This window comes from Camelus ferus, chromosome 10, assembly GCF_009834535.1.
Source record: "Camelus ferus isolate YT-003-E chromosome 10, BCGSAC_Cfer_1.0, whole genome shotgun sequence".
In the NCBI taxonomy this organism is placed as follows: domain Eukaryota; kingdom Metazoa; phylum Chordata; class Mammalia; order Artiodactyla; family Camelidae; genus Camelus; species Camelus ferus.
In genome coordinates this window covers 61356876-61383575 of record NC_045705.1, presented here as the reverse complement: position 1 = coordinate 61383575, position 26700 = coordinate 61356876, and the positions used below count along the sequence as shown (strand labels likewise).

Genomic DNA, 26700 nt, shown 5'->3' with positions numbered 1-26700 from the left:
TGGTCCAGTTTTATTCTTATGCATGTAGCTGTCCAGTTTTCCCAGCAGTGTTTATTGAAGTGACGTTCTTTCCCCATCATTTATTTTTGGCTGATGGTTCCTTTGTTGCAAATTAATCCTATATGTGTAAATTTATTTCTGTGCTCTTTTTTTTTCTTTCAGTTTTATAGAGATAAAATTGACATACAGCACTGTATAAGTTTAAGGTGTACAAAATAATGTTTTGACTTCCATACATCATGAAATGATTACAGCAATAAATTTAGTGAGCATCCATCATCTCATATAGATACAAAGTTAAAGAAATAGAGAAAAATATTTTCCTTCTGATGAAAATTCTTAGGATTTACTCTCTTAACTTTCCTATATAACATACAGCAGTGTTAATTACATTTATCATGTTGTGTATTATACCCCTAGTACTTATTTTTCTTGTAACAGTAAGTTTGTACCTTTTGACTGTCTTCATCCAATTCCCCCTCCTCCAACCTCCACCTCTGGTAACCACAAATCTAGTCTCTTGTTCTATGAGTTTTGGGTTGTTTGTTTGGTTTTGAAGTATAATTGACCTACACCACTATGTTATTTCCTGGTATAAATACAGTGATCTGCTATTTCTGTACATTTCAAAATGATCACCAAGATAATTCTAGTTACCATCTGTCACCACATAAAGATATTACATAATTATTGAGTCATAGTCCCCACACTCTACATTACATGCCTGTGACACTTTTATTGTGTAATTGAAAGTTTGTACCTCTTAGTCTCCCTCACCTATTTCTCTCCTCCTCTCACTCCCCTCCTCTGTGGAAACCACCAGTTTGTTATCTATATCTATGACTCTGTTTATATTTAGTTATGTTCATTTGTTTTTTAGATTATACACAGAAGTTAAATCATAAGTATTTGTCTTCCCTTGTCTGACTTAACATGATACTGTCCAGGTCCATCCGTGATGTTACAAATGGCAAGAGTTCATTCTCTTTCTGGCTGAAGAATATTCCATTGTATTTATGTATGTGTGTATATGTATGTATGTGTATATATGTGTGTATACACACACACACACACACCCAACATCATCTTCATCTTTTCATCTATTGATGGGCACTTAGTTGCTTCCATATCTTGGCTATGGAAAGTAATACTGCAATGAATATAGGGGTGGATATATATTTTTGAATTAGTGTTTTTATTTTCTTTGGGAAAATACCACAAAGTAGAATTACTGGAGTGTGTGGTGGTCTGTTTTTAGTTTTTTCAGAAATCTCCATACTGTTTTCCATAGTGTTTGTAACAATTTAGATTCCCACCAACAGGCACAAGTGTTCCATTTTCTCCACATCCTTACCAACACTTCTCCTTTGTTGTCTTTTTGATAATAGCCATCCTGACAGGTATAAGATGATATCTCATTATGGTTTTGATTTGTATTTCCCTGATGGTTAGTGATGTTGAGCATCTTTTCATGTGCCTGTTGGCCATCCATATGTCTTCTTTGGAAAAACACCTATTCAAATACTCTACTCAATTTTAATCAGATTTTTTTTTCTGTTGAGTTATGTGCGTTCTTTATATATGTCAGATATTAACCTCTCAGTCATGTATATGATTTGAAATATTCTATTTGGTATGCTACGTTTTGTTTTGTTGATAGTTTCCTTCACTGTGCAAACACTTTTGAGTTTGGTAGAGTTCCTTTTGTGTATTTTTGCTTTTGTTGCCCTTGCCTAAGGAGATACTACCCACCAAAAAATATTATTAAGACCAATGTCACAGAGCTTAATGCCTTTGTTTTTCTGTAGAAGTTTTATGATTTCAGGTCTTACAGTTAAGTCTTTAATACATTTTGAGTTTATTTTTGTGTATGGTGTGAGAAAGTAGTCCAGTTTAATTCTTCTGCCTGTAGCTGTGCATTTTTCCTAATAACACCTATTGAAAAAGCTGTCTTTTCCCTGTTGGATATTCTTGCCTCATTTGTCATAGAGTAGTTGTCCATATAAGTGTATTCATTTCTAGGCTCTCTATTCTGTTTAAGTGATCTATATGTCTGTTTTGGGGGTGGGGGGGTCAGTCCCGTACTGTTTTGATTACTGTAGCTTTGTGCTATAGTTTGAAATTAAGGAGCATGATAACTCCAGTTTTGTTCTTCTTAAGATTGTGTGGCTTATTTGGAGTCTTTTGTATTCCCATACAAATTTTAGAATTATTTGTTGTAATTCTGTGGGAAAAAATGCAATTTTAATAGGGATTGCATTGAATCTGTAGATTGCCTTGGGTAGTAATGTTATTTTAACAATGCTAATTCTTCCAGTCCATGAGCATGCTATGTATTTCCATCTGTTTGTATCACATTCAGTTTTCTTCATCAGTGTCTTAGGGTTTTCCAAGTATAGGTCTTTTATCTCCTTTGCTGAATTTATTCCCAAGTATTTTTTTTCTTTTTCATTTTGATTGTGAATGCTTTTGTTTCCTTATTTGTCTCTCTGATGTTTGTTGTTAGTTTACAGAAATGCAACAGATTTATGAATAGTAAGTTTTTTATCCCTATAACTTGACCAAAATCATTGATGAGTTCTAGTAGTTTACTGATGGCATCTTTAGGATTTTCTCTATATAGTATCATGTCATCTGCCAACTGAACAGTTTTGCTTTTTTCTTTCCAATTTAGATTCCTTTTATTTCCTTTCTTGTCTGATAACTGTGGATAGGACTTCCAAAACTATAGAATAAAAGTGGGAAGAATAGTCATCCTTGTCTTGTTGCTGGTCTTAGAGGAAATGCTTTCAGCTTTTCACTGTTGAATATGATGTTGGCTGTAGGCTTGCCTTATGTGGCCTTTATTATGTTGAGGCGTGTTCCCTCTTTACCCACATTGTTGAGAGTTTTTTCTTATAAATGGATATTGGATTTTTGTCAGAAGCCTTCTCTGAATATATTGAGATAATCATATGATTTTTACTCCTCAATTTGTTAACCTGGTGTATCCCACTGATTTGTGGATATTTAACCATCCTTGCTTTGCTGAGATAAATCCCCCTTGAGCATGGTGTATGATCCTTTTATGTGTTGTTGAACTTGGTTGGCTCATATTTTGTTGAGTTTTGCATCTGTGTTCTTTAGTGATACTAGCCTTTAATTTTCTTCTTTTGTGATATCTTTGTTTTTTTAATCAGAATGATGCTTGCCTCATAGAATGAGTTTGGAAGCATTGCTGCTTTTGTAATTTTTTTTTTTTTTTTGGAATAGTTTGAGAATGAAAGGTGTTAAATCTTCTTTAAATGTGTCATAGAATTCACCTATGAAGCCATTGGTCTTGGACTTTTGTTTGTTGGGAGTTTTATTTATTACCAATTCAATTCCATTACCAGTAATTGGTGTGTTCATATTTTCTATTTCTTCTTGATTCACACTTGGGAGATTGTACATTTCTAGGAATTTGTCCATTTCTTCTACTTGTTGATTTTAGTGGCGTATAATTGCCTGTAGTAATCTCTTGTGACCCATTGTATTTTTGTGGTGTCAGTTGTAATTTCTCATTTTTCATTTCTGATTTTTGTTGATTTGGGCCCTCTCTTTTTCTTGATGAGTCTGGCTAAAGGTTTACTAATTTTGTGTATCTTTTCAAAGAACTGCTTCTAAGTTTGACTAATCTTTTCTATTTTCTAGTCTCTGACTTATTCCCACTCTGATCTTTACGATTTCTTTCCTTCTACTAACTTTTGATTTTGTTGTTTCTTCTTTTCTTGTCTTCTAAGTGTATGGTTAAGTTGTTTATTTGAGATTTTTCTTGTTGTTTAAGGTAGGCTTTTATCCTTGTAAACTTTCCTTTTTAGAATGGCTATTGCTGTGACCCATAGATTTTTGGAGCAATATGTTTTCATATTCATTTATCTTCAGGTATGTTTTTTATTTCTTCTTTGATTTATTTTGTGTCCTATTCATTTTTTAGTAACATAATGTTTAGCTCCACTGTGTTTGTATTTTTTGCCATTTTTTTTTCTTGTAGTTGACTTCTAGCCTGCTATCATTGTGGTTAGAAAAGACGCTTGATATGATTTTAATCTTAAATTTAATGAGACTTGTTTTATGACCTGTCATGTGATCTGTCCTGGAGGATGTTCCACCTGCCCTTGAAAAGACTGTATATAATGCTTTGGTTGACATGTATTGTATATATCTGTTAAGTTAATTCGGTTCAACATGTCCTTTCAGGCTAGTGTTTGCTGGTTGATTTTCTGTCTGTATGATATGTTCATTGATGTAAAGAGGGTGTTAAAGTCCCCTATTGTGTTACTGTCAGTATCTTCCTTTATGGCTGTTAATATTTACTTTATTTATTTAGGTGGTCTTATTTGGGTGTATATGTATTTACATTTGTTGTATCTTCTTCTTGGATTAATCTATTTATCATAATGTAATGTCCTCTGTTTCTTTTGTTATAGTCTTTGTTTTAAAGTCTGTTTTATCTGATATAGATATAGTTACCCCAGCTTTCTTTTCGTTTTCATTTGCGTAGAAGACTTTCTATCCCCTCACTTTTAATCTGTGTGTCTTTGGATCTGGAGTCTCTTATAGACAATATGTATATGGGTCTTGTTTCTGTACCTATTCAGTCACTGTTTGTCTTTTGATTGTAGCATTTAGTTCATTTATATTTAAATGTAATTATTTATATATTTAAAGTAATTATTGATAGGTAAGTACTCATTGCCATTTTGTTAATTGTTTGGGGTTGCTTTGTAGTTCTTTATTTTCTCCTGTTAATTTATTCACTTGTGATTTGATGACTATCTTTTGTGTTAGGTTTGGATTCCTTTCACTTTTGTGTCTGTGTCTATTACAGATTTTTGATTTTTGGATACCATGAGCTTTATATGGAGCAGTCTGTATTATAAGTGATTATTTTAAGTTGCTGATCCTTTACATTTGAACACATTTTAAAAACTCTGCATGTTTAATCCCCCTACCATGTTTAATATTTTTACCCCCTAATCTATATTTTTTGTTGATGTAACCACTTATGAATAAAGATGACTTACTACCTTTTTTTTTTTTACCTCCTACTAGCTTTATAAGTGATTGATCTACTAAACTTACTATATGTTTGCCTTGATCAATGAGATTTTTCCTTTTGTAATTTCATAATTCTAGTTGTCGCCATTTCTTTTCCACTTATTGAAGTCCCTTTAACATTTCTTGTAAAGCTAGTTTCATGGTGCTCAACTCTTACCTTTTAGCTCATACTTATTTGTAAAACATTTGATCTCTCCTTCAAATCTGAATGAAAGCCTTGCTGAGTATTGTTGGCTGTAGGTTCTTCCCTGTTATGACTTTAAGTATATCATGACAATCCCTTCTGGTCTTTAGCGTTTCAGGTGATAATTTAGCTGATAGCCTTCTAGGGGTTCCCTTGTATATAACTAGTTGCCTTTCCTTTGCTGCTTTTTAAAGATTCTCTCTTTATCTTTAATTTTTGCCATCTCAAATATAATATGTCTTGGCATGGACCTCTTTTTGTTCATCTTATTTGAGATTCTCTGTCCTTCCTGGCCCTGTTTCCTTTCCCAGTTTTGGGACATTTTCAGCTATTTTATCTTCAGATATGTGCTCTACCCCTTTCTCTCTCATTTCTCCTTCTGGGACCCTTATATTGAGAATGTTAGTATGCTTGATATTTCCCAGAGGTCTTTTAAACTATCCTCATTTTTTTTGTTGTTTTCTTTTTTTGCTCAGCTTTCATGATTTCCGCTCTTTCAGGTCTCTGATGTGCTTCTTTCCATCATCTAATCTACTTTCAGTTTCTAGAAGTTCCTGGCCCTCATTCTGTTTGGTTGCCTGGTCCTGCATGTGTGGAAGATGCATACTGCTGGTGAGCAGGGTTGGACCATGGCATGGCTGGCTGCATGGCCAGGGGGAATCCTGGTCCCCAAACAATACTCCATCATCAAAAAGAAGTTGTAAATATGACAGTGAGTTCCCATTGGTCCTAATGCCTCCAGTAAGTTTCATGAGTCCATGGCTGCCCTAGGAAATTACCACAAATTGAGCAGCCTAAAACAATACACTTTTGTTATCTCTCAGTTTTGTTGATCAAAAGTGAGACATGCTTGCCTGGATACTCTGGTTAGGATCTCATAAGTTTGAAATCAAGGTATTGACTGGCCTACCTTTACCTGGGGCTCTGAATGAGAATCCGCTTACACGTTCACTTATGATGTTGGCAGAATCCAGTTCCTTCTGGTTGTAGAAATGGATGTTGGTTTGTTAGTTCTTCACTGCCAGGTGGCTCTCTGATGCCTTCATTTAGATTTTAAATGTTCCCCTTAGCTGGAGTGAGATTGAGCAGAAGTTTTGATGGAGTAACTGTCACTTCTGATTTTTTCCCTGTATGTATTGGGTGGTTAGACTTGTCTTCCTCATTATTCCTTGCAAGGTAAATGTACTCAGGGCCTCATCACAAAATGTGTTTTTTCCCTCAGAGTTACTGTCAGCTGACAATTGGTTTTGCTGATATAAAGCACTGTACTGTGTACGATATGCATTAGAAGAAGATGTAAGAAAGCTGGACCTTGCTGCTAGGGGAAAGCGGGGAAGGGGTCCTAGAAAATTTATTTAAATATTAGTGCAGAGTGTGTGCATTTAGACTAGAAGTTTGCATTGATTAGGCTTCCCCAAGAACACTGCCTCTGATGAATGAGAAGGACTTCAAAAGTGCAGCATGATTATTCTGCTAGAGGGATGTACAGCAGTGGCCTAGAGTATAGAAATAACGACTTGAAAATGCTGTGTCATAAGAAGCCTCGATCGGGCAAACTAGAGTGAGCCTACTGCATGGTCTTCAGTAACTGTATATTCCCGATTTAAAGAGATGATGACCAAGGAAGACTTCCTTTCTCAATTTCCACTGATGTATGTAGGCAATCACCCGAGCAAACTCCTTTCAGTCTTCTCACTCCCTTGTGTTAACTCACTACCGCCACCTAGAGTGAGTACCGGTGAATGGGACAGGAAGAGGTAGGAGGAGAGAAAGAAAGAAAAGATATCTCAGTTCTTCCTTTGTTTGCAGTACACAACAGGTGGGTGGGAACTTCACCTGAGTTTGGTGAGAGAATTTGGAGCTGAACTAATATTTACATGTGAGGGAATGTACAAAAGAGGTTTATTATGTTGATAAGAAGTTAAAACAAAATCTTTGTGGCCAGAGAAATGATCTTGAAAGGTCTAGCTTGCCTCAGACTTGACATATGCCGTTTCTTTTTGCTGATTTGTTTTGTATCCTTTTGCTATAATAAATCATACTTGTTGGTATGACTGAAAAATAATAACTTTTAAAAATAAAAAAGTCACCATTAAATGTCAGAACTTAACTTTTCTTTCTCATTTGGAAGTTAAAGTCAGTATCTCTACTTGATTAAGCCATTTGATTCTTTGGATTTAGACTGCTGTTAAATCCCTCTTGCAGGGTTTTTTTTTTTCCCCCAACATCTGTTTCATTGTTTTGATCATACCTGTGCTTGTGTTTAAACATTCTATTCTTGATATGTGGATATGAGTCCTTCCTTTATCTCGCTAAAGATTTTGAATATATTTATTTTGTGGGTCTTTTCTGAATGTTCTGTTAATTATATTTTTGTGTGCAATTTATTCTATTTACTTTACTGGGGGTAATTTGTTAAAATTTCTTACGCATTTTCTGATTCCTGATCATGAGCTCATCTTTTGTAAAAGAATACCCTTCCCAGTGTTTCAATGTGGGATCACTCTTGCTAGGATGGCTGCTTGCATGTTTCTTTCTCTCTGTGCGTCTTCTAGCCCCTGATCAAAGAGAATTTTTCAGTCTTATTTTTAATGCGGTTGTATGCTCACTAATCTGTATTTTATATCATTAAAATATAATTTCTCCAGATCTTACGGGGAGAGGAAGTAATTTCTGTTATCTTGAAATGAAGAGTCTAAATTCCTTGACATACATTACGCAGACTAAGTATAACACTGTTTAGCTTAGCAAATCAATCTGTTAGCCGTTTTCTCTCGTAAAGTACTTTAAGAACAGAAAAGGCCAGAGATGTTTTTAAAGAGCCCAAATCTCTTACATAGAATAAAGAGATTATTATGGTGTCTTACAATTATGTAAGAAAACATCCATTTATATGGACAAGAAACCTGCCAAAATGGAAAGTATTAGCTTTATGAAGGCTGTGAACTTATGGATGACTTTTTCTCTTTTGGCACTCCAGAATTTCTATATTATATTGTTTTTGAAAGAGTACATAATTTTCCAGTATGTATTCCAAGTAACTTAAAACCATGCAACTTGTACAGAACTCCATTAAAGTACCCAGTTACCTAGAGGACAAAGTTAAAACCTCTCAACTAAATATCCCCAAAGGTCTTCACACTTCTGTTCCCAAATTGCTTCTCGTCTTGTCCCCCTCTGTTTTCTTATGCCTCCTCTAGTCCAGTCTTGTCCTCTATCCTTGACACAGACAATACTAGTTTCTACTATATTTTAAGGATTGAAACACATTTTTCCAGGGTTGTTTTTCTAGGTACAGGAGTCTGGTTCTTCTGGTCCCTTGTCTTGCTGAGTTTATTTGGAATCCTGGCTGCCTACACGTCCTTGTTGTTGGTGAGTAGTATTTCCACATCTCCCTCACCCTTCCTGAGAAGCCTCATGAGGAGTTCCTATCTCTGATATAGTTCCCAATTGATGCTAGGAGCCCTCAGAACCTGAGATCACTTTGCAGAGGTAGGGTTTACATCAGCCACTTAAATATTAGGCATGAGCGATAGATGGAGGAAAAAAGACTTACGATGTTAGAGGTTGTGTCTTACCATGTTGATCTTTGGAAAAGGTAGCAGAACACCCCTTTCCTTTTCCCCTGTTTCATTGCTTATTTTCTGGTTCCCTCAGTATTGTCATTTTAAACACCCACAGCTTCACGTGGCATTGCCTTTTACGCATGGACCACCACATTTCATAGATCATCTGCTGAGAATCAGTCTTAGTGGGCCTTACAAATTAGCTTGTGTGTTAAACCTCTTTTAATGTGCAAATGCTTGTCCCCAATCCAGGTGCAAAGTACATTTTAGCAAAAGTCTTTAGACAGTAATGACCCTGCCTCTGTTTCCTGACATAGTAGTGTCATACAGTGTGAGAAATTCAGGCCAGGCAATAGAGAAGTTTGAAGAAGCCAAAAGCTTATTGGAGGATAACTTTTAGGTAACTGGAGTTTTTCAGTGCCCACTTATACATAGGGCATATACATCTTTCTCTGATTTCATAATTTCTTGTCCCTACTGATTTCCTGTCTGATACAGAAGGACCCAACCCCTGCCATTTGCATTAATTTTTCTTTCAGCAAAATATATTGATAATTATATGAGTGATAAGTACTGAGGATACAGAAATCACTAAGACATGTACAGTTCCTGTTTATATGCAGGGTCCTTCAAAGAGATAAGTATGAGATATAAAGTTACAATAGTCCTTAATTCAATGTATTTAGAACTAGAATGGAACTAAGTCATAGACAAAAATAACCAACACAGACAGAGCATTATCATTGTCATTAGGGAGGCCTAAATAAGATTCTGCATGGATTCTGAGAAGGAAGAGGTGACTTCCAGCCAAGAGGATTAGGTGAGGCTTCTCGGAAGAGGGTGACACTAGAGTGGGCTCTTGAAAGAATGTTGAATTTGAACATGTGTTTGTGGGGATGGGGAAGAATATTCCAGACTGTGGAAACATCATGACAACATCAGCAAGACAGAAAAATATGGAGTGTGACTACATAAAATGGAAAGATCAGTACTGTTATCATGTAGGGCATATTGGAGAATAATGGGGAACATGACTAAAAAGATAGGCTTGGACAGATTTGGAAGACCTGAAAAGTAAGCTAAGACATTTGGCATAAATCAGATTTCTAGTTAGGATAATAATTCTGGAAGACATGGTGTGGAGGGTGACTATAGACAGAAACTAGTTAGAAATTTTTCTTTTTAATGAGGAAAAAGCAGGTGAAGGATGTGTACTGGGCAAGAATCTGGCCACTGAATTGTACTACGCTCATACACAATAAACATGAAATGGTATAGTTCTAATGTGGGAATGAATTCTAGTGTCCAATTAGCAATGTATTTTGACAAGCTTCTACTCTGTCCTGCCTCTTTTTGGACACATACAATGTCAACAGTAGAGGAGACCTGGATTCTATTTCTGCTTTATTTTTAGGTTACTTTGTAACTTTGATCAAGTCATATAACTCTTCTGAGCCTTAGTTTCTCTTTTTTCCAAGTGAAAATGATAATAATATTTAATTAAATGGTATTTTGTAGAACTTGGTGAAAAACAAATAAAATCATATACATAAATTATTTTTATAAAAGGTAATTGCCTAATACATTAAAACTCTCAAAAATAGCCTAAGCATCTGAGAACACCAGTTTTCATTCTTCATCTCCACACTGACTTGGTGATTACCTAGATTTAGATTCAAATCTAATTAAAATGTATTGGCTACTACCAATGTTAGCAACAGTGGTTAACAGTTGTAAATGTGGCACTGGTTCCTCAAGAAAGAGATTTTAAATGACCCTTGGAAGGGCTGGTCTCTGACCTCTGATCTGTCAATAGTGACTCTAAGAAATACCAGGAGTAAGGTCCATCACAGGGAAAAGAAATTGATAGGAAATTAGGAGGGATATTAGTATGGTGGTTGTTACAAAATCCTAGGGAAGATAATTATAAATTCTTCCTAGGTTGCTGGTGAAAGTTACAAGTAGGAGGTGATGTTTGAACTGTCTTTGAAGGGTCAGTCTTACGGGGAGGGAGAGCTTTTTAGGCAGAGGAATAGCATGGCAAACTCCTAGATGCTGAAAAGGTCAGGTGTAGCAAGAAGTGAATATAACGCAAGACTGTAAAAGGAATTTTGAGCTTCAGAACAGTACTTTGGGTAGGAACCTCCTATTTTCTACTTTTTTTTTTTTTTTTTCAGGTACTTGGATTTTTGTTGTGTTGGGAAGGAAAAGAACTTTACCTGCACTGGTATCATAAGGTAGGACATCTGAATCTTCATAGGAGACCTTAGATTGAGACTGAATGTGTCTTTTTGGCACTCAGTGTTAAATACAGAGTTTCCCTTTCTTTGTCTCCCTTAGAAAGAAGACATCTGCTTACATTGTTTAATTTTTATTGAAGTACAGTTGATTTACAATGTATTAATTTCTAGTGTACAGTAAGTATAGTGATTAAGTTGGGTATATATATATATATTTCATATTTTTTCATTATGGGCTAATACAAAGTATTGAATATAGTTCTCTGCTATACAGTAGGACCTTGTTGTTTATCTATTTTTTATATAGTAGTATCTGCAAATATCAAACTCCCAATTTATCCCTCCCCACCCCGTGTCTGCTCTGGAAACCAGAGATTTTTTTGTCTCTGTGTGAGTTGGTTTCTGTTTTGTAAATAAGTTCATTTGTATCATTTTTTTTAGATTCTGCATATAAGTGATATCACATGGTATTTTTCTTTCTCTTTCTGGCTTGCTTAGTATGACAATCTCCAGGTCCATCCATGTTACTGCAAATGGCATTATTTTATTCTTCTTTGTGGTTGAGTAGTATTTCATTGTGTGTATGTGTGTGTATATATGTGTGTTCTCTATTTAGTCATCTGTCAATGGACATTTAGGTTGCTTCCATGTCTTGGCTATTGTAAATAGTGCTGCTATAAACATTGGTGTGCATATATCTTTTTGAATCCAAGTTCCTCCAGACATATACTAGGAGTGAGATTACTGGATCATAGGGTTAAGTCTATTTTCAGTTTTTAAAGGAATCTCCATACTGTTTTCCATAATGGCTGCAACAAACTACATACCCACCGACAGTGTAGGAGGGTTCCCTTTTTTCCACACCCTCTCCAACGTTTATCATTTGTGGACTTTTTAATGATAGTTACTATGCCTGATGTGAGGTGGTACCTCAGTGTAGTTTTGATTTGTATTTCTCTGACAATTAGCAATATTAAGCATTTTTTATGTGTCTGGCCATTTGTATGTCTTCATTGGAGAAATGTTTGTTTAGGTCTTCTGCCCATTTTTTGATTGGGTTGTTTTTTGTTGTTGTTGTTATTGAGTTGTATGAGCTGTTTTTGTATTCTGGATATAAAGCCCTTGTCAGTCACATCATTTGCAAATACTTTCTCCCATTCCATAGGTTGTCTTTTTGTTTCGCTTTTGGTTTCATTTACTGTGCAAAAGCTCATAAGTTTAATTAGGTTCTGTATGTTTATATTTGCTTTTATTTCTGTTGCCTTGGTAGACTGCTCTAGGATAACACTGGTAAGATTTATGTCAGAATGTTTTGCCAAATTTTCTTCTAGGTTTATGGTCTTATGTTTAAGTCTGTATGCCATTTTGAGTTTCTTTTTTTGCTTACAGTGTTTTAAATGAAATCATTAAATTTCTTACACATGTAACTGACTTACTGATGAAGCTGAACCCAAACTTTTTTCTCACCACTTCTTGTTAAATTCAGGCTGTAACTGTTCTTCTCATCCCCATAAAATCTTAGGCAGATTCCATTATTTTCCCAGTTCTCTCTAGTCACAAGAATATTCTCATTTCAGTCATTTAAAGTATCAATTTATTGTAATAAACTAACTCCAACTTTATGAGATTTTTTTCCCTTCTCCTGTTTTCATCTGACCAGGCCGTTGTGGAGCTGTGGGTTTTTCTATGTACTGAGAACGTTAACTGCAACTTTCTTGATGGAGTCAATGCCAGTCTTCCTATATCCCCTGAAATTTCTCTGTCAGAGTCCTTTAATGATACCAACATGGTATCTCTCAAAGGATCCAAATATGGTCCCTGGAAAGCAGGCATCATTGCCCCAACATCTGAGGACATGCAGCCCATTTTCAACATAGCCTTCTTTGTTTTGTTCTGCTATGAGCTTGAGCATCTCCAGCCACAGCCACTTGGATTTTACAGATTTTTTTTCAGAAATGGTTTTGACACCATTTCTTGTGTTTCCTCCAAACCAGAAACATGTCAAGCTGAGTGATTCCCTTAAATTTTCTTTTACTCAAATAGGTAGTATGAACTGAAAATATAAATTAAAGAGTTAGAATAGTTGGAAATTGAAGTCATAGGATCATATAGGGAAAGAGGAAATTGAAGAGTGAACATAACAGGCCTTATTGAGATCACCATGGCTTTCATAATTGGGATACCATAAGCAGTTAGTCACTCCCGAGAATCTCTATGGGTTAAATCATTTAGATTACCGTTCCAAGCATGTGCCTCTTGTAGAAACCGAGAGCAGCTTGCCTCTGGCAGTTAGTGCTGCTACTTGGCCTCTGCCACAGCAGGATCTCATCATTGCCTTTGAAATCAGGAAGCCAGGTTCAGTGGCAGCATCTCTCATCTTTATTCAAGCATAAAGGATAGACACTACAGTGCTTTTCAAAGATGCTGACATTTCTTCACCAATGGATTTTTCAGTTACTCTGACTGCCCATGAAACATGATATGGAATGAGTTAGCTGATCATAGGTGAGTGGTGGAGCTGGATGTGAGAAGAATTGGCAAATCCTTAGAAGATGACCAACTTGGTTGGGCCTTTAAACCCTTGGCCTTCAGATCTCCCCCGGCAAGAAAGTTTCTTTAGGGCTTGGAGTGTCAGTGTACAAAGAATAAAGCTGGAAGGAAAAAGTTAGCATCAGGCCTATAGTGTATTCCCTCTACCTAGACATGCTCTGAGAGCACTGTGTGACCTCAGTCAAAACTCTTTATAAACATGCCCATAACCCAACCTCCTGATAAGCATACTAATGGTATGTATTAACCAAAAGATAATAGAGAGTTCTTATTTATGAAAATTTCTAGCTGTATATAATTCAGTGTATCTGGGTTGTTTACTATAAATAAACCTGGAATTTATAGATTTGTAGGGTGAGAGAGGTGACTGGCTGGTAATGTACAATTAACAGGATGTGTAAGAAAAGGATGCACCATAGTCCAAAAGACTCCTTCTGTGAAGCATTGTTTCCACATACTTTGCTCAAAACACACTTCACATTTTAAGTCCCAGACAGAATGTATCTTAATAAGGGAGGGGAAAGACCTTTTTATAAGTAGCTTCATTTGACAGGATCAGATTTCTTCAAGGGAAGATGTTTTATCTATACTTTATATAAATGCCTATATCCTTTAAATCATTAGTAAAGTTTGATGTTGAGTAAGATCACAGAATCACATGAGGTTCATGTGAGTCTTTTTTTTAATAATTAAACCTTTGTGTTGTGATGCATTTGGTTTGGTAATAGGTTATTTAAGATTTTTGCATCTATGTACATCTATGTATAGGAGAGATTGGGCTTTGTTTTTGTCTTTGTTTTTTTTCTTGTAATATCTTTGTTGAGTTTGAGTATCAATGTTTTGTTGACTTCAAAAAATAGGTTGTAGGGGGAGGATATAGCTCAAGTGGTAGAGCACATGCTTGGCATGCATGGGGTCCTGGGTTCAATCCCTAGTACCTCCTCTAAAAATAAAATAAACCTAATTATCTCGCCCCGACCAAAAAAAAAAAAAAAATTAAAAACAAAAAAATAGGTTAGAACTTGTTCACTTTTTTTCTGTTCTCTGGAAGAATTTGTTAAAGATCAGAAATATTTGTTCCTTTAATGTTTGTTTAAATTAACCATTGAAGTCAGCAAGGCCTGGAATTATTCTGTAAGGTTTAATTTTGGATTCAGTTGCTTTAATAGATACAGAATTATGGAAGTGAAACAAGTTAAAGTTTCAATGTCCTTTCCCTATGAATAATATATAGATTTGTGGCCAGATTTTTTTTTCATCTGTTCAACAAATATTTATTGAAAGTTTACTGATGTAACATTCTACAAGGCAGTGAGAATATAGTCATAACCACATATTGTCCTTGACCGCAAGAAGCTTATAGTCTATTGGATAAAACATACATTGAAAATGCAATTATAAAGTATTATTTACCTTTAAGTATATTGAGTTGTATTTAAAAAAAGTAGTGAATATTTTTAATGGCTGTTGTTGAAACTGAATGAAACATACCAGGCAATGTTAAGAGCCTAGCTGACATGGAGGTGATAAATTTAGTAAAGGCATCAGGCTACATAGCTGTATAGTTTTTTTTCCAGGCATGCTGCACAACGAAAATTTGGCACCAAAGAAGGTGAATGATTAGATCTGTGTAATATTGGGGGTTTGAAGGATAGTTAGATTAAAAGGATGAGGAAATGAGGTCCCTGAAACTGTGAGGGCAAATACATTTCCTAAGGACAGTTTTTGTCCAAGCCTACTTCCTAGAAGTCTTTTTGTTTCCCCAGATCCTGATTCTGATAGTGATTTCGATGTGCTTGTTTTTTTTCTGGCTGTTATGCACTTACTGGAAAGACAGGTGGCTCACCATTGGGCTCTCACTGCAGGTAAGCATCATCCTTAGTTCTAACACTATCTGTCCAGATGTGTTCAGCCTGACTTTTGGTTTTCTCCCAGGTGTATGCTCCCTACCTACACCTGAGCAGCATATCTGTGATGGTTCTCCTTTCCTGGCCTGTGGCCTTCTACTTGATTCATTTGGAAGGAGAAGGTATGTCCTATGGGTGGAACCTTGCCTGATCCTTTCAGCTCTGGCTTTAGTTTATGTACTTCACTGAGCAGAAGAATCTTGGCAGGTTGCCAGCACTATACCTCTTTGAAATTCATTCCCTTGTTACTCAGGCATGCTCCTTCTGGTCAAACTCACAGCCCTACACAGCCTGTCATAGCATTTCTTTCTTCTAAAGTGGCATTCTCCTTCTAGAAAAAAAACAACAACTTTCTATTGTTACACATTGAGTGTCTGGGGATGGATTGGAATGGTTGAGGGGAAGGTAGAGGCAGTTTTAATTTTATTTGACCAGTGTTGGCACAAGTCACAGTTCTTTCAGTTTGTATTGAATTACTAGTTTCAACTAATGAACCAGGTACAGTTATCCCTGGTTACATCTTAGTACTTAAAAACAGGCCCCCCGTGAATCTGTGTCACACCTGGGACTCCCAGCAGAATGAGAAATGTCTGCTTCTGCCACTGGTTTCCTCTCCATTTTTTGCCCTAATATCATGGAAACAAGAGAGGAAAAGAGCTGTACACACGATGTTTTGAGAATGGAGGTAGTTCTCAGCCCCCTATTGAGAAACCAGTAGGATCTTCTCTCTCTGTCTCTCTTTTTCACTACTGGTTAAACAAGGAGTGCTGGCTTCCTGACTTGTATGAGGATGCAGGCAAGAGAAGGACTCGATTGGTAGTGTTGCCGTTGTGTGTTTGTACACGTGTGTGTGTATGCGTGGAGGGTGATTTTTAGGAAATGTTTCTGGGGACAAGAGCCTAATGGGGACAATAATGAACTCTTTTCTTTTTCATTTCCTAAATTTTAGCTAGAATCAGAAGATACAAGATTACAAGTAACGAGAGAAAAAGAAACAAGAGGTGTAATATGCTCACAAAGTTGAGAGGTTAGAGCTGGAGATGTAAATTTGAAAGTGACATAGGTAGTAATTTTAAAATGAAAAAGTGGGTACAATCCTCAGAGGTCTAAAAAAAGTATATTTTGGGGAATGGCCAGTGATAACAGGTATTATGGTCAGGCCATGTGTGTGTGTGTCTGTGTGTTTAAGAGAGAGAGAGAGAAATACCTAGTATTTATTGAGTACCTCTGATGAGCCAGCACTGTCATGTCAACTCTGTGAGGTAGGTGTTAGAAGCAAGTTAGCTCCATTTTTCAGAATGAAGAAAATGAACACCCAGAGAGGTTAAGCAACATGTCTGAGTCACGAAAGTAGAAAATGGTAGAGTCTGGCTTTGAACTCAGATTTCTGTCAAATAGTATCCTTTCCACTATACCTCACTGCCTTAAATATAGGGGCATTTTAGGCTGATCTTTAAGGACTTCAGGGCTTTCTCAGGACCAAACTACTCCTCCTTCTGAGATAATATTCCTTAAATTAATGTTCCCTCTCCTTCCTTTCCTTCCCACCTCCTGTACAATGTATCCCTTGTAAATTTGTATTTGCAGTAATATTGACTCAATACTAATGTTGTATTTGGATAGTCCTGTGCTTTCAAATCACTGAAAGTATGTGGGGATGTGACAGAAATTGAGAGTAGATCAGTGAGTCCACAGATTCAGTGAACCCATGGACTGGGTATTTACTGACTGTTATTTGCTTGGGATGGTTCTCCATTTCTCTTTTTCTTTATTTGTAACTTTCCCCTCCTTCCAACTTTTTCAGCTCTTCAGGTGGCTGTTGGATTGCCCTTTTTCCTTATCCTTTTGTGTCTCTATGTGATGCCATTCGGGAATTATTCTCCCTGCATTCAAGAGAAGGACAAATTGGGGCCCAAGCCGAGCTTCTTTGGACATAGAGGTGCACCCATGGTAGGTCTGAGCATGATGGACGTGGTGCGTGTAGTTGTGCACGGGTGTGTGGGTGAGAGAAGGGCACATAAGAACCATAGGAACCCCTAGAGAAGTAAAGGGTTGGGCTGGAGATGACAAGGATACGGAGTTAAATGCAGAGATTGGACTTGAACCCAGATCTGTTTCTCTTGTTTATATTTCTCAATTATATAATTACATATATATGTAAATAATTCTCAAATCAATTATAATTCTCAGTCCATTTCTCTTTACTTTGCCCAGTGACATTGCCTCAGATGAGCAGATCCCAAATCAGATTGGGTAAAGGAGAATGTAGGCAGGTTCTTTGGAGAAAGAGCCAGTGGAGCCAAACTTTGCTCTAAAAGCCCTTTCATTACTGGGCTCCCTCTCTACCCTAAAAGGGACGTTGACAGACAAGACTCTGGATTAAGGGCCCGATGTCCTTGTCTTCCACAGCTGGGGCCTGAGAATACCATGATGTCCTTTGAGAAAGCTGTTGAACATGGAGCCTTTGGCCTAGAGAGTGATGTGCATATAAGGTAGGAAAGAAGGGGCCAGGGTGGGAGGAGGGAAGACCAGTGCCCTGGAGGACTCCAGCCTGGCCCCAGTTGTAGAGAGGGCAAGCCCTGGGGAGTTTCCCCCATGTTCACGTGGGACATCTGCACATCGCACACATACATGAACCACTTCTCCTTTACAGACTGTACATCTGTACCCCTACATGCTCAGTCACGGGCTCATAAACCATGCATACTCTGTATAGTCTCCACATAGAATTCAAATTTCTCCCCACTGTAAACATGTGTACAGCTTGTCCCCCTGCCCCACCTTAGCAATGTATTTAACTAACATTCCCTGGGCAGCTACTATTTTCCAGGCCTTCTTCTGAGTACAGGGGAGAGGCAAATGAGTAAGATAGAGTCCTGCCTAAGAGTTCTTCCCAGCCAGTGAAGGAGACATGGCATATTTACACATCCACAGTCGAAGACTATTTGCCTTCTGGAGAAGAGTAAGGCAAACGCAGTGGAACCTCAGTGGAGGAGGAAAAAGCCATCTCCTACTCTGTGAAAAAGATCTGTGTGCTCAGAACTGTGTTTGGGTTGAGCCTTGAAGGAAAAATATTTTACCAAGCAGAGATGGGGAAAGAGGGTAACTGGGGCAGAGGCAACAGCTCATTCAAAGGCATCTAAGTGAGAAGTAACAAGTTTGTAGATCAGTGAGCTAACAGGCGTGGATGGCGAAAGTAATACGCTTTGAAGACAAGAGAGAGCTGTGTGAGGGGGAATGTGGCTGCAGGACTTACTGAGACTGGATCGTGGAGATCCCGAAATGTGTGATGGGCATCCATGATGGGTTTTTGAGGGCAGATTACCTGTTGTTTTAGAAAGACTCATCTAGCAAATGCGAGGGAGAATCGTCTCGGTAGTAGACTATAGCAGTGTCGAGGGGAAAACAAAGGAAGACTTGGATCGGAGCAGGGGTGAGGACAAAAAGACATGCTTTTCTGTATAATCTATGTACCTGAGCAGCCGGAATTAGAAAAGCTGGAAGCAGAAGTGGACTGTAGCATGGCTGTGGTAGTGAATGTGGTGTGTACTACTCCCTTCACAGCCATTCTGTGAGGCAAACAGAGAAGAAATGAACATCCTGTGTCACAATGAGTGGTTTGAATCTGGAATCAAAGAAGGGAAATGTATTGGTAAGGACATAAGGCCCTAGGCACACAGTAAAACCAGGATAGAACTAGATTCCCTGACCCCAGACTGGGGTTCTTGACATTACCCAACAATGACAACTGTTCCATGCAGCATATTTGGATCAGGATTGAGACTGGATGTTTTAGCAGGTCTTCTGGGTTCATTTGTACAAGTGCCTGTTGGTCGTGGCATAATGTGCTAATGGTGCTGAGCCAGCGAGCTCCTGGCACGTTGTTCTCTCTTCTCTTACTTCTGTGTCTTCAAGTTCATTGTAGATGATCCTCCCAACCCCCAGTTTCTCTGCGTGTTGACATCTTCATTTACAGTGATCCTCTCCTCCACATACCTCCACCATCCACAGTGATGATCGTGGCTTAGGCTTCATCATTAACAAAAATTGCTTATCTGTCATAGTGCAGTCGGCACACCAGTACCACAGCAGTAACTAGAACAGGAAATGAAGTGTCAGGTAACTAAATAGTTACCTCAGTTTACTAAGTAGTTCCTCTTTTAAGAGGAGCACAGGACCCTGGGGAGTGCTGTGGTAGCAGCTACTGGAACTTCTACACATTCCACTCTGTTCTCTCCAAGAATTACAAAAATATCAAAAAAATTTAAAGCTGGACATAATTCACAAAGCAACTGACAGAAGACTCTGAAAGATGAGAGAAAGAAGGTAGACTGGCTGGATTCGTAAGACTGAAGGAACTTCCTGCTAGGGAGCAAGTTTCCTGTTGTTTATTTTTTTCCTCATGTATCCTGACATGAGCTCTGGAGAGACCTGACCCAGAAACACCTGTAGCTGCAGCCAAAAATAGCCCCACAAAAAATCTGCTCTCTCTAGCCAAAGGACTGGCAGAAGGGTCGTCCAGCAGGATATAAATGTTTTGACCAGACCCGTCCTACTCAGGTGAACAGCACACAGAAGCCACCCCGTCCCCTCTGTCCACTTGGGGCTGCGGTCCTGGAGACTGTGGGCAGGTCCCTGTTGTCTATTTCTGCCCTGTAGTAAGAGATGGTGCCCCTCTCCTTTCTCCCTCAACTTAAGAGTGAAGGGAGATATATTGAGAAGTTTTCTAGAGAAAGTGATTTTTTTTTCCTGTGGTGTAAAGTATACTTAAAATAAAATTTACCATTTTAACCATTTTTAGTGTAGTTTAATGGCATTAAATACATTCACCTTGTTTTGCTTCCATTACCACCATCCATCTCTAGAACTTTTCCATCTTCTCATAACTGAAACTCTACCTGTTAAATAACATCCTTGATCTCCCCTCCACCCAAGCTCTGGCAGCCACCATCCTGTTTTCTCTTTCTATGAATTTGACTATTCTCGTTCTGATATAAGCAGAGTCATACGATATTTGTTTGTGTCTGGTTCTTATCACTTAGCATAATGTCAGTATTCTTCTATTTCGTAGCATATCTCAGAATTTCTTTCTTTTTAAAAAAATTCTGTCAAAAATCATGTAACAAAATTTGCCATTGTAACCATCTTTAAGTGTACAGTTCAATAGTGTTAAGTATATTCACATTGTTGTGAAAAAATCTCTAGAACTTTTTCATCTTCCAAATCTGATAATCTGTAGTCATTAAGCAACGACTCCCTCTTCCTTCTCCCTCAACTTCAGCTAACCACCATTCTGTTTCTATGACTTTGACTTCTTCAGATACCACATATAAGTCGAATCAGTGTATTTATCTTTTTGTGACTGTCTTATTTAACTCAGCATAATGTCCTCAAAATTGATCCATGTTGTCGCATGTGACAGAATTTCCTTCCCTTTTCAGATTGAATGATACTCCATTGTATATGTATACCACATTTTGCTTATCTGTTTATCCACTGATGGACATTTGGTTTGCTTCTGTCTTTTGGCTATTTTGAATAATGCTCGTATGAATGTAAATGTGCAGATATCCTTAATAATCTGCTTTCAGTTCTTTGGGTATATATCCAAAAGTGGAATTGCTTGATCACATGGTAAACCTATGTTTAATTTTCTGAGGAACTGCCTTGCTGGAGAAATGGATTTTGAAAACCTGTATATGAAATCCCTGGCAGACCTTTGTATAACCCATGCATGAAACCACACAGAAACAACATAGCAGAAGATTTGATAACTGAACAATTGTTTGGAACACCATCCATGTTTTAGATTGACCTCTGGGTAACCCATAGTGTGAAGGTGGGAGAGGCGCTGCATAGCCTTTGAAAACTAAATTGGCATTTGTGCCACAGACTATAATTGTGAGCTAGGACATGTATTCAAACCCTAATATGTTAACTATCTGTTTAAATAGATTTTAATAGGGAACCAAATCTCCTAAAACTCGCAATGCCCAGGATACAATCCAAAATTTTCATCAGACCAAAACCTGCAAAAATCTCAACTTAAATGAGGAAAGATAATCAGTAGATATCAACAGCAAGAGAAATGGATGTTGGAATTATTATCTAAGAATTTAAAGCAGGTATCATAAAATGTCTCTGACAAACAGTTATGAACACTTGTTAAACAAGTGAAAATGTAGAATGTCTTAGCAGAGAAACAAAAGGAATAAGGAAGAACCAAATGGAAATAAAAGTTCTTCAGACAAAATGATTTTAAAAGTCAGCTTGTGTACATATATCAAATTATTATGTTGTACAGCTAAGACTCATAAAATGTTTTATGTCAGTTACATCTCAATAATACAGGGGAAAAGAAGTCAACTTGGAACATCAGGAATAAAGAAAGACCCAAGGAGAGGGTAATATATAAATAAGTAAGGCAATTTTCCTCCTAGAGTTTGAAAATTATGTTTGATGGTTAAAAGCAAAAACTATAATATTGTCTGATATGAATCTCAATATATTTTGAGATATTTAAGACATCTATATCATATAAAGGAAGGAGGTAGGGTAAAGGGACCTAAAAAGTGTTTAGTTTTATACATTCTCCTTGAAGTGGTAGAATGTTGACAACGGTGGAATATGATAAATTATACATATATATATAGTAATCTCTGGGGTAACCACACCAATAAATTATATAAAGAGATACACAGTTGACCCTTGAACAATGTGAATTTGAACTGCAGAGGTCCACTTATACATGGATTTTTTTCAATAATAAGATATATATAGAGAGACTATTGTGGGCAAGATTTACATTTAAGTAGATAGCCTATCATTTGAAGTGGATATCTTATCATTACATAGGCATCAGATGAATGATATTTAATGTAAAACTAGTAATATGTTAGTTTTCTTTTGTAATTTTGCTTTCAAAGACTTATTATTGGGCAGTATGCACCTCTCTCTCTGGTAATTTGAGAAACTGTCTATCACTCTGTCATCACAGGAAACATTTGTCCCCATGCAAGCATTGCAGCCCAGGTTCCCAGGCCCCAGGTCCCAACCTGTGCAAGCACTGCAGCAGGGTCCCAGGTCCCAGATCCCAGCCTGTCTACAGCTAGCAGTAATCCTGACAATGTAGAAATGGAGGAGGGTCAGACAACAAAATAGAGATTCCAGAATTGGACCCCAGTCCACACCTGTTTTCTTTTCCCCAACAAAGGTGAAAGATCAATGAAATAAAGATAGTCTTTCGCATAAATGGTGTTGGAACATTTGGACTTCTATTGTGGAGGCGGGAGTGGTGGAGAACTTCATCCTATACCTCACACCTTATACAAAAATTAACTCAAAATGAATCATTTCTGTCAGAATTACTTACCCTTTTAACACCCACGATGAACAAGATTTCAGACATTTCAGTAAAGATGTGCTATGCCGAGCCATATTAGAGCCTGAGGCAAAGGGAAAAATCAGTAATACTAATTCTGTTTATATTTGAAATTTAGTATTTTGTTTATCAAGGATTTTTACATTAATTTAGATTTTTAAATATTCCATTAAAATAGTATTTATATGGATTATTCATTTTTTGGCACCTCCCTTAAATTTTACACCTGAGGCGAGCGCTCTACTATCTTCCTATTTGTTTTCTCATTTCCTGCCACCTTTTAGATTAACGGGTATTTTTTAGGATTTTATCTTCACTGCTGGCTTATTAGCCATGCCTCTTTTTTTTTTTTAGTGGTTGCACTAGAGTTACAATATGATCTTTAATCTATCACCTCTTTTTTTGGTTATTATACATTTTTGTGTGAAATACAATCTTTCAACAGTGTACTTCTATTTTCACCTCTCTCATCCTTTGACCTGTTACTGTCATCTCCCAATACATTGCTGTTAATTTTTGCTATAAACAGTTGATAATTAAAGAAATCTTTTAAGTAAGAAAAAAGTTTTAACTGTTTACTCGTATCATTTCTGATACTTTTCATTCTTTTGTGTAGATCTAAGCTTCCAGTTGGTACCTACTTTTTGCCTGAGAACATCTTTTCATTTGTATTATACTGCAAGTCTGCTGGAAATGAATTATTCACCTTTTGTTTGTATGAAAGCATTTTAACTTTTCCCTTCATTTTTAAAATTAAGTGTAAGTTTGCTTTGTGCCTTGAGGTGATTTTGTGTGCCAGAAACATTTTACTTCGATTAAAATCAGAGAAATATTCTATTTATTAAATTCAAACCCTAGTTTGTTCTCAAGCTTTTATATTTAGCTTACTAATGTTATTCCACTTATAAGTCTCACATTTTAACCATCATTTTTGAGAGCTTTTGAATAATAGTCAATGCCTTTTTAGTTAATTAAATACTTTAGATGTTTGAAACGACAATAATGGATTTAATAATTTTCTTTTTTAGGTATTCCAGTTGCCTGATTCAGTCTTTTCAGAGAACTTAGTAATTTTTTATATAAAATTTAACATGTTAAATGTATAACAATATTGATTTTAAATGTTTTTATATCTTTCAAATCCTTTTATAACTGTACGGAGTTTTGAACTTACAAATCTAGGTCAGTTGCCATACTCCATATTTTAAACTGGAATTACAAAGGTAACCTGAGCCAACATATAAATTTATTTAAAATACTAAATACCCAGAGATTCCTTAAGTACAATAGTGATAACATAGGTATGCTTGTTTTAAACATACATGTATTTAATTCTTCTTTCCACTTGAGATACACTTATTCACCAAGAAAACAAGTGTTGTCTGGGCTGCTTTCCCAATGAATGTATTATGGTGGCCTTTTTTATTTCAAATTTTTAAAATTGTGGTAAAATAAAAAACATAAAATTTACCTTCTTAATCATTTTTAAATGTATAGTTCAGTGCTATTATATATATTTATAATGTTGCATAACCTTCAGCCATTCATCTCCATAACTTTTTATCTTGTAAAACTGAATCTCTATACCCATTAAAGAATAACTCCCCATTTCCTCCTCCTCCCTGACCCCAGCCCCTGACAATCCCAGTCTACTTTCTGCCTCTGTGATTTTGACTACTCTAAGCATCCCATGTAAGTGGAATCATACAGTATTTTTTTTTATGTTGCTGGCTCATCTCACTTAGCATAAAGTTCTCAATACTGTAGCATATTGCAGAATTTCCATCTTAAGCAGGATGAATAATATTCTGCTGTATATACATACCACATTTTTCTTCTCCACTCATCAGTTGATGGACGCTAGTGTTGCTTCCACATTTTAGCTATAGTTAATGATGCAGTCATGAACATGGGTGCATATATACCTCATTGAGACCCTGCTTTCAGTTCATCTGGGTATACACCCAGAAGTGAGATTGCTGGGTCATAAGGTAATTCTGTTTTTTATATTTTGAGGAACTGCCATACTCTTTTCTACAAGGATCTGTACCACCTTATGTTGTTTTCTGTTATTTTTCATAGGAGCCATCTTAATGGTTGTGAGGTAGCATTTCATTACAAGTTTGGTTTGCATTTCTCTACTGATTAGTGATGTTGAGCCTCTTTGTGTAATTATTAGCCATTCCAGATCTTCTTTGGACAAATGTCTAGTCGAGTACTTTGCTCATTTTTGAATTGAGTTGTTTGGTTTTTTGTTGTTGAGATTTGGGAGTTCTCTATATATTCTAGATATTAATCCCTTATCACATATATGATTTACAGTATTTTCTTAAAATCTGTGGGTTGCCTTTTTAGGCTGTTGATAGTACATTTTGATGCATAAAATTTTTAATTTTCATGAAAACAATTTGTCAAATTTTGTTTTGTTTTTGCCTCCACCTTTATTGTCAAAGCAAAAAAAAAATTATTGAACAATCCAATGTCATGATTTTTCCCCTGTTTTCTTCTAAGAGTTTTAATATTTTTTTCTTACATTTAGGTCTTTGATTCATTTTGGGTTAATTTTTGTATATGGTATTAGGTAAAGGTCCAGTTTCATTCTTCTTGTGTGAATATCCAGTTTTCACAGCACTATTTGTGGAAAAGATTGTCTTTTCCTTGTTGAATGTTCTTGGCACTCTTGTCAAAAATCATTTGACCATATATGTGAGGGTTTGTTTCTGGGCTCTCTAGTCTATTGATCTATTTGTCTGTCTTTATGCCAGTACCATACTGTTTTGATTACTGTTGCTTTATGGTAAGTTTTAAAATCAGGTAGTGTGAGTCCTCTAGTTTTGTTCTTTTTTTCCAGCATGTTTTGGGTATTTGAGATTTCTTGTGATCTCATGTGAATTTTAGGATGAGTTTTTCAGTTTCTTCATAAAATGTCATTGAGGTTTTGTTAGAGATTGCACTGAGTCTGTAGATTGCTGTTGGTAGTATTGACATCTTGATAATGTTAAGTCTTCCAATCCATGAACATGGGATGTATCGCCATTTATGTATGTCTTCTTGCATTTATTTCAGTAATGTTTTCTAGATTTCATTGTATAAGTCTTTCATCTCACTGATTAAGTTAATTCTTAAGTATTTTATTCTTTTACTAAATGAATGCTAAATGGAGTTGCTTTTGTAATTTCCTTTTCGGATTATTTAATCTTAGTGTACAGAAATGCAGCTGATTTTTGTGTTGACCTTGTATACTTTACTGAATTCGTCTATATTGTGTGTGAGTATTCTTAAGGTTTTCTACATATAAGATCATATCATCTAAAAACAGATGTAATTTTATTTCTTCCTTCCTAGCCTGGATGCTTTTTATTTCCCTATGTTGCCTGATTGCTCTAGCTAGAACTTCCAGGTCTACTATGAATAGAAGTTCCAAAAGTGGACACCCTTGCCTTGTTCCTAATGTTAGAGAAAAGGCTTTCAGTCTTTCACCATTGAATTAAAATGTTGGCCCTGGGTTTTTCATGTGTCTTCAATTATCTTGGGGTAGTTTCCTTCTATTTCTAGTCTGTTGAGTATTTTTATCATGAAAGCGTGTTGAATTTTGTCAGATGCTTTTTCTGCATCAGTTGAGATGATCATGTGGGTTTTTTTCCCTCTTCATTCTATTTATGTGGTGTATTATATTGATGGATTTTGGTATGTTGAATCATTCTTGCATTTCAGAATAAATCTCACTTGGTCATGGTTTATAATCCTGTTAATACACTGCTGACTTCTACTTGCTGGTATCTTGTTGAGGATT

General features: G+C 36.5%; 1 protein-coding gene across 9 annotated transcripts in view; it reads left to right on the top strand.

The window, feature by feature from the left end:
• Positions 1–26700, top strand: part of LOC102505856 (glycerophosphodiester phosphodiesterase domain-containing protein 4) — a 104378-nt gene that overhangs the window by 36734 nt on the left and 40944 nt on the right. For 3 of the 9 annotated variants that reach the window (XM_032489490.1, XM_032489491.1, XM_032489493.1), the window contains 7 exons: positions 8556–8635; positions 11007–11066; positions 15386–15484; positions 15555–15648; positions 16476–16553; positions 17331–17476; positions 17936–18018. In XM_032489490.1, coding sequence (XP_032345381.1) covers positions 8556–8635; positions 11007–11066; positions 15386–15484; positions 15555–15648; positions 16476–16553; positions 17331–17476; positions 17936–18018 — 640 coding nt within the window. Of the gene's footprint in view, positions 1–8541; positions 8636–11006; positions 11067–15385; positions 15485–15554; positions 15649–16475; positions 16554–17330; positions 17477–17935; positions 18019–26700 lie in introns of all 9 variants that reach the window. The other 6 variants (XM_032489486.1, XM_032489485.1, XM_032489492.1 and 3 more) reach the window with 4 other exon arrangements.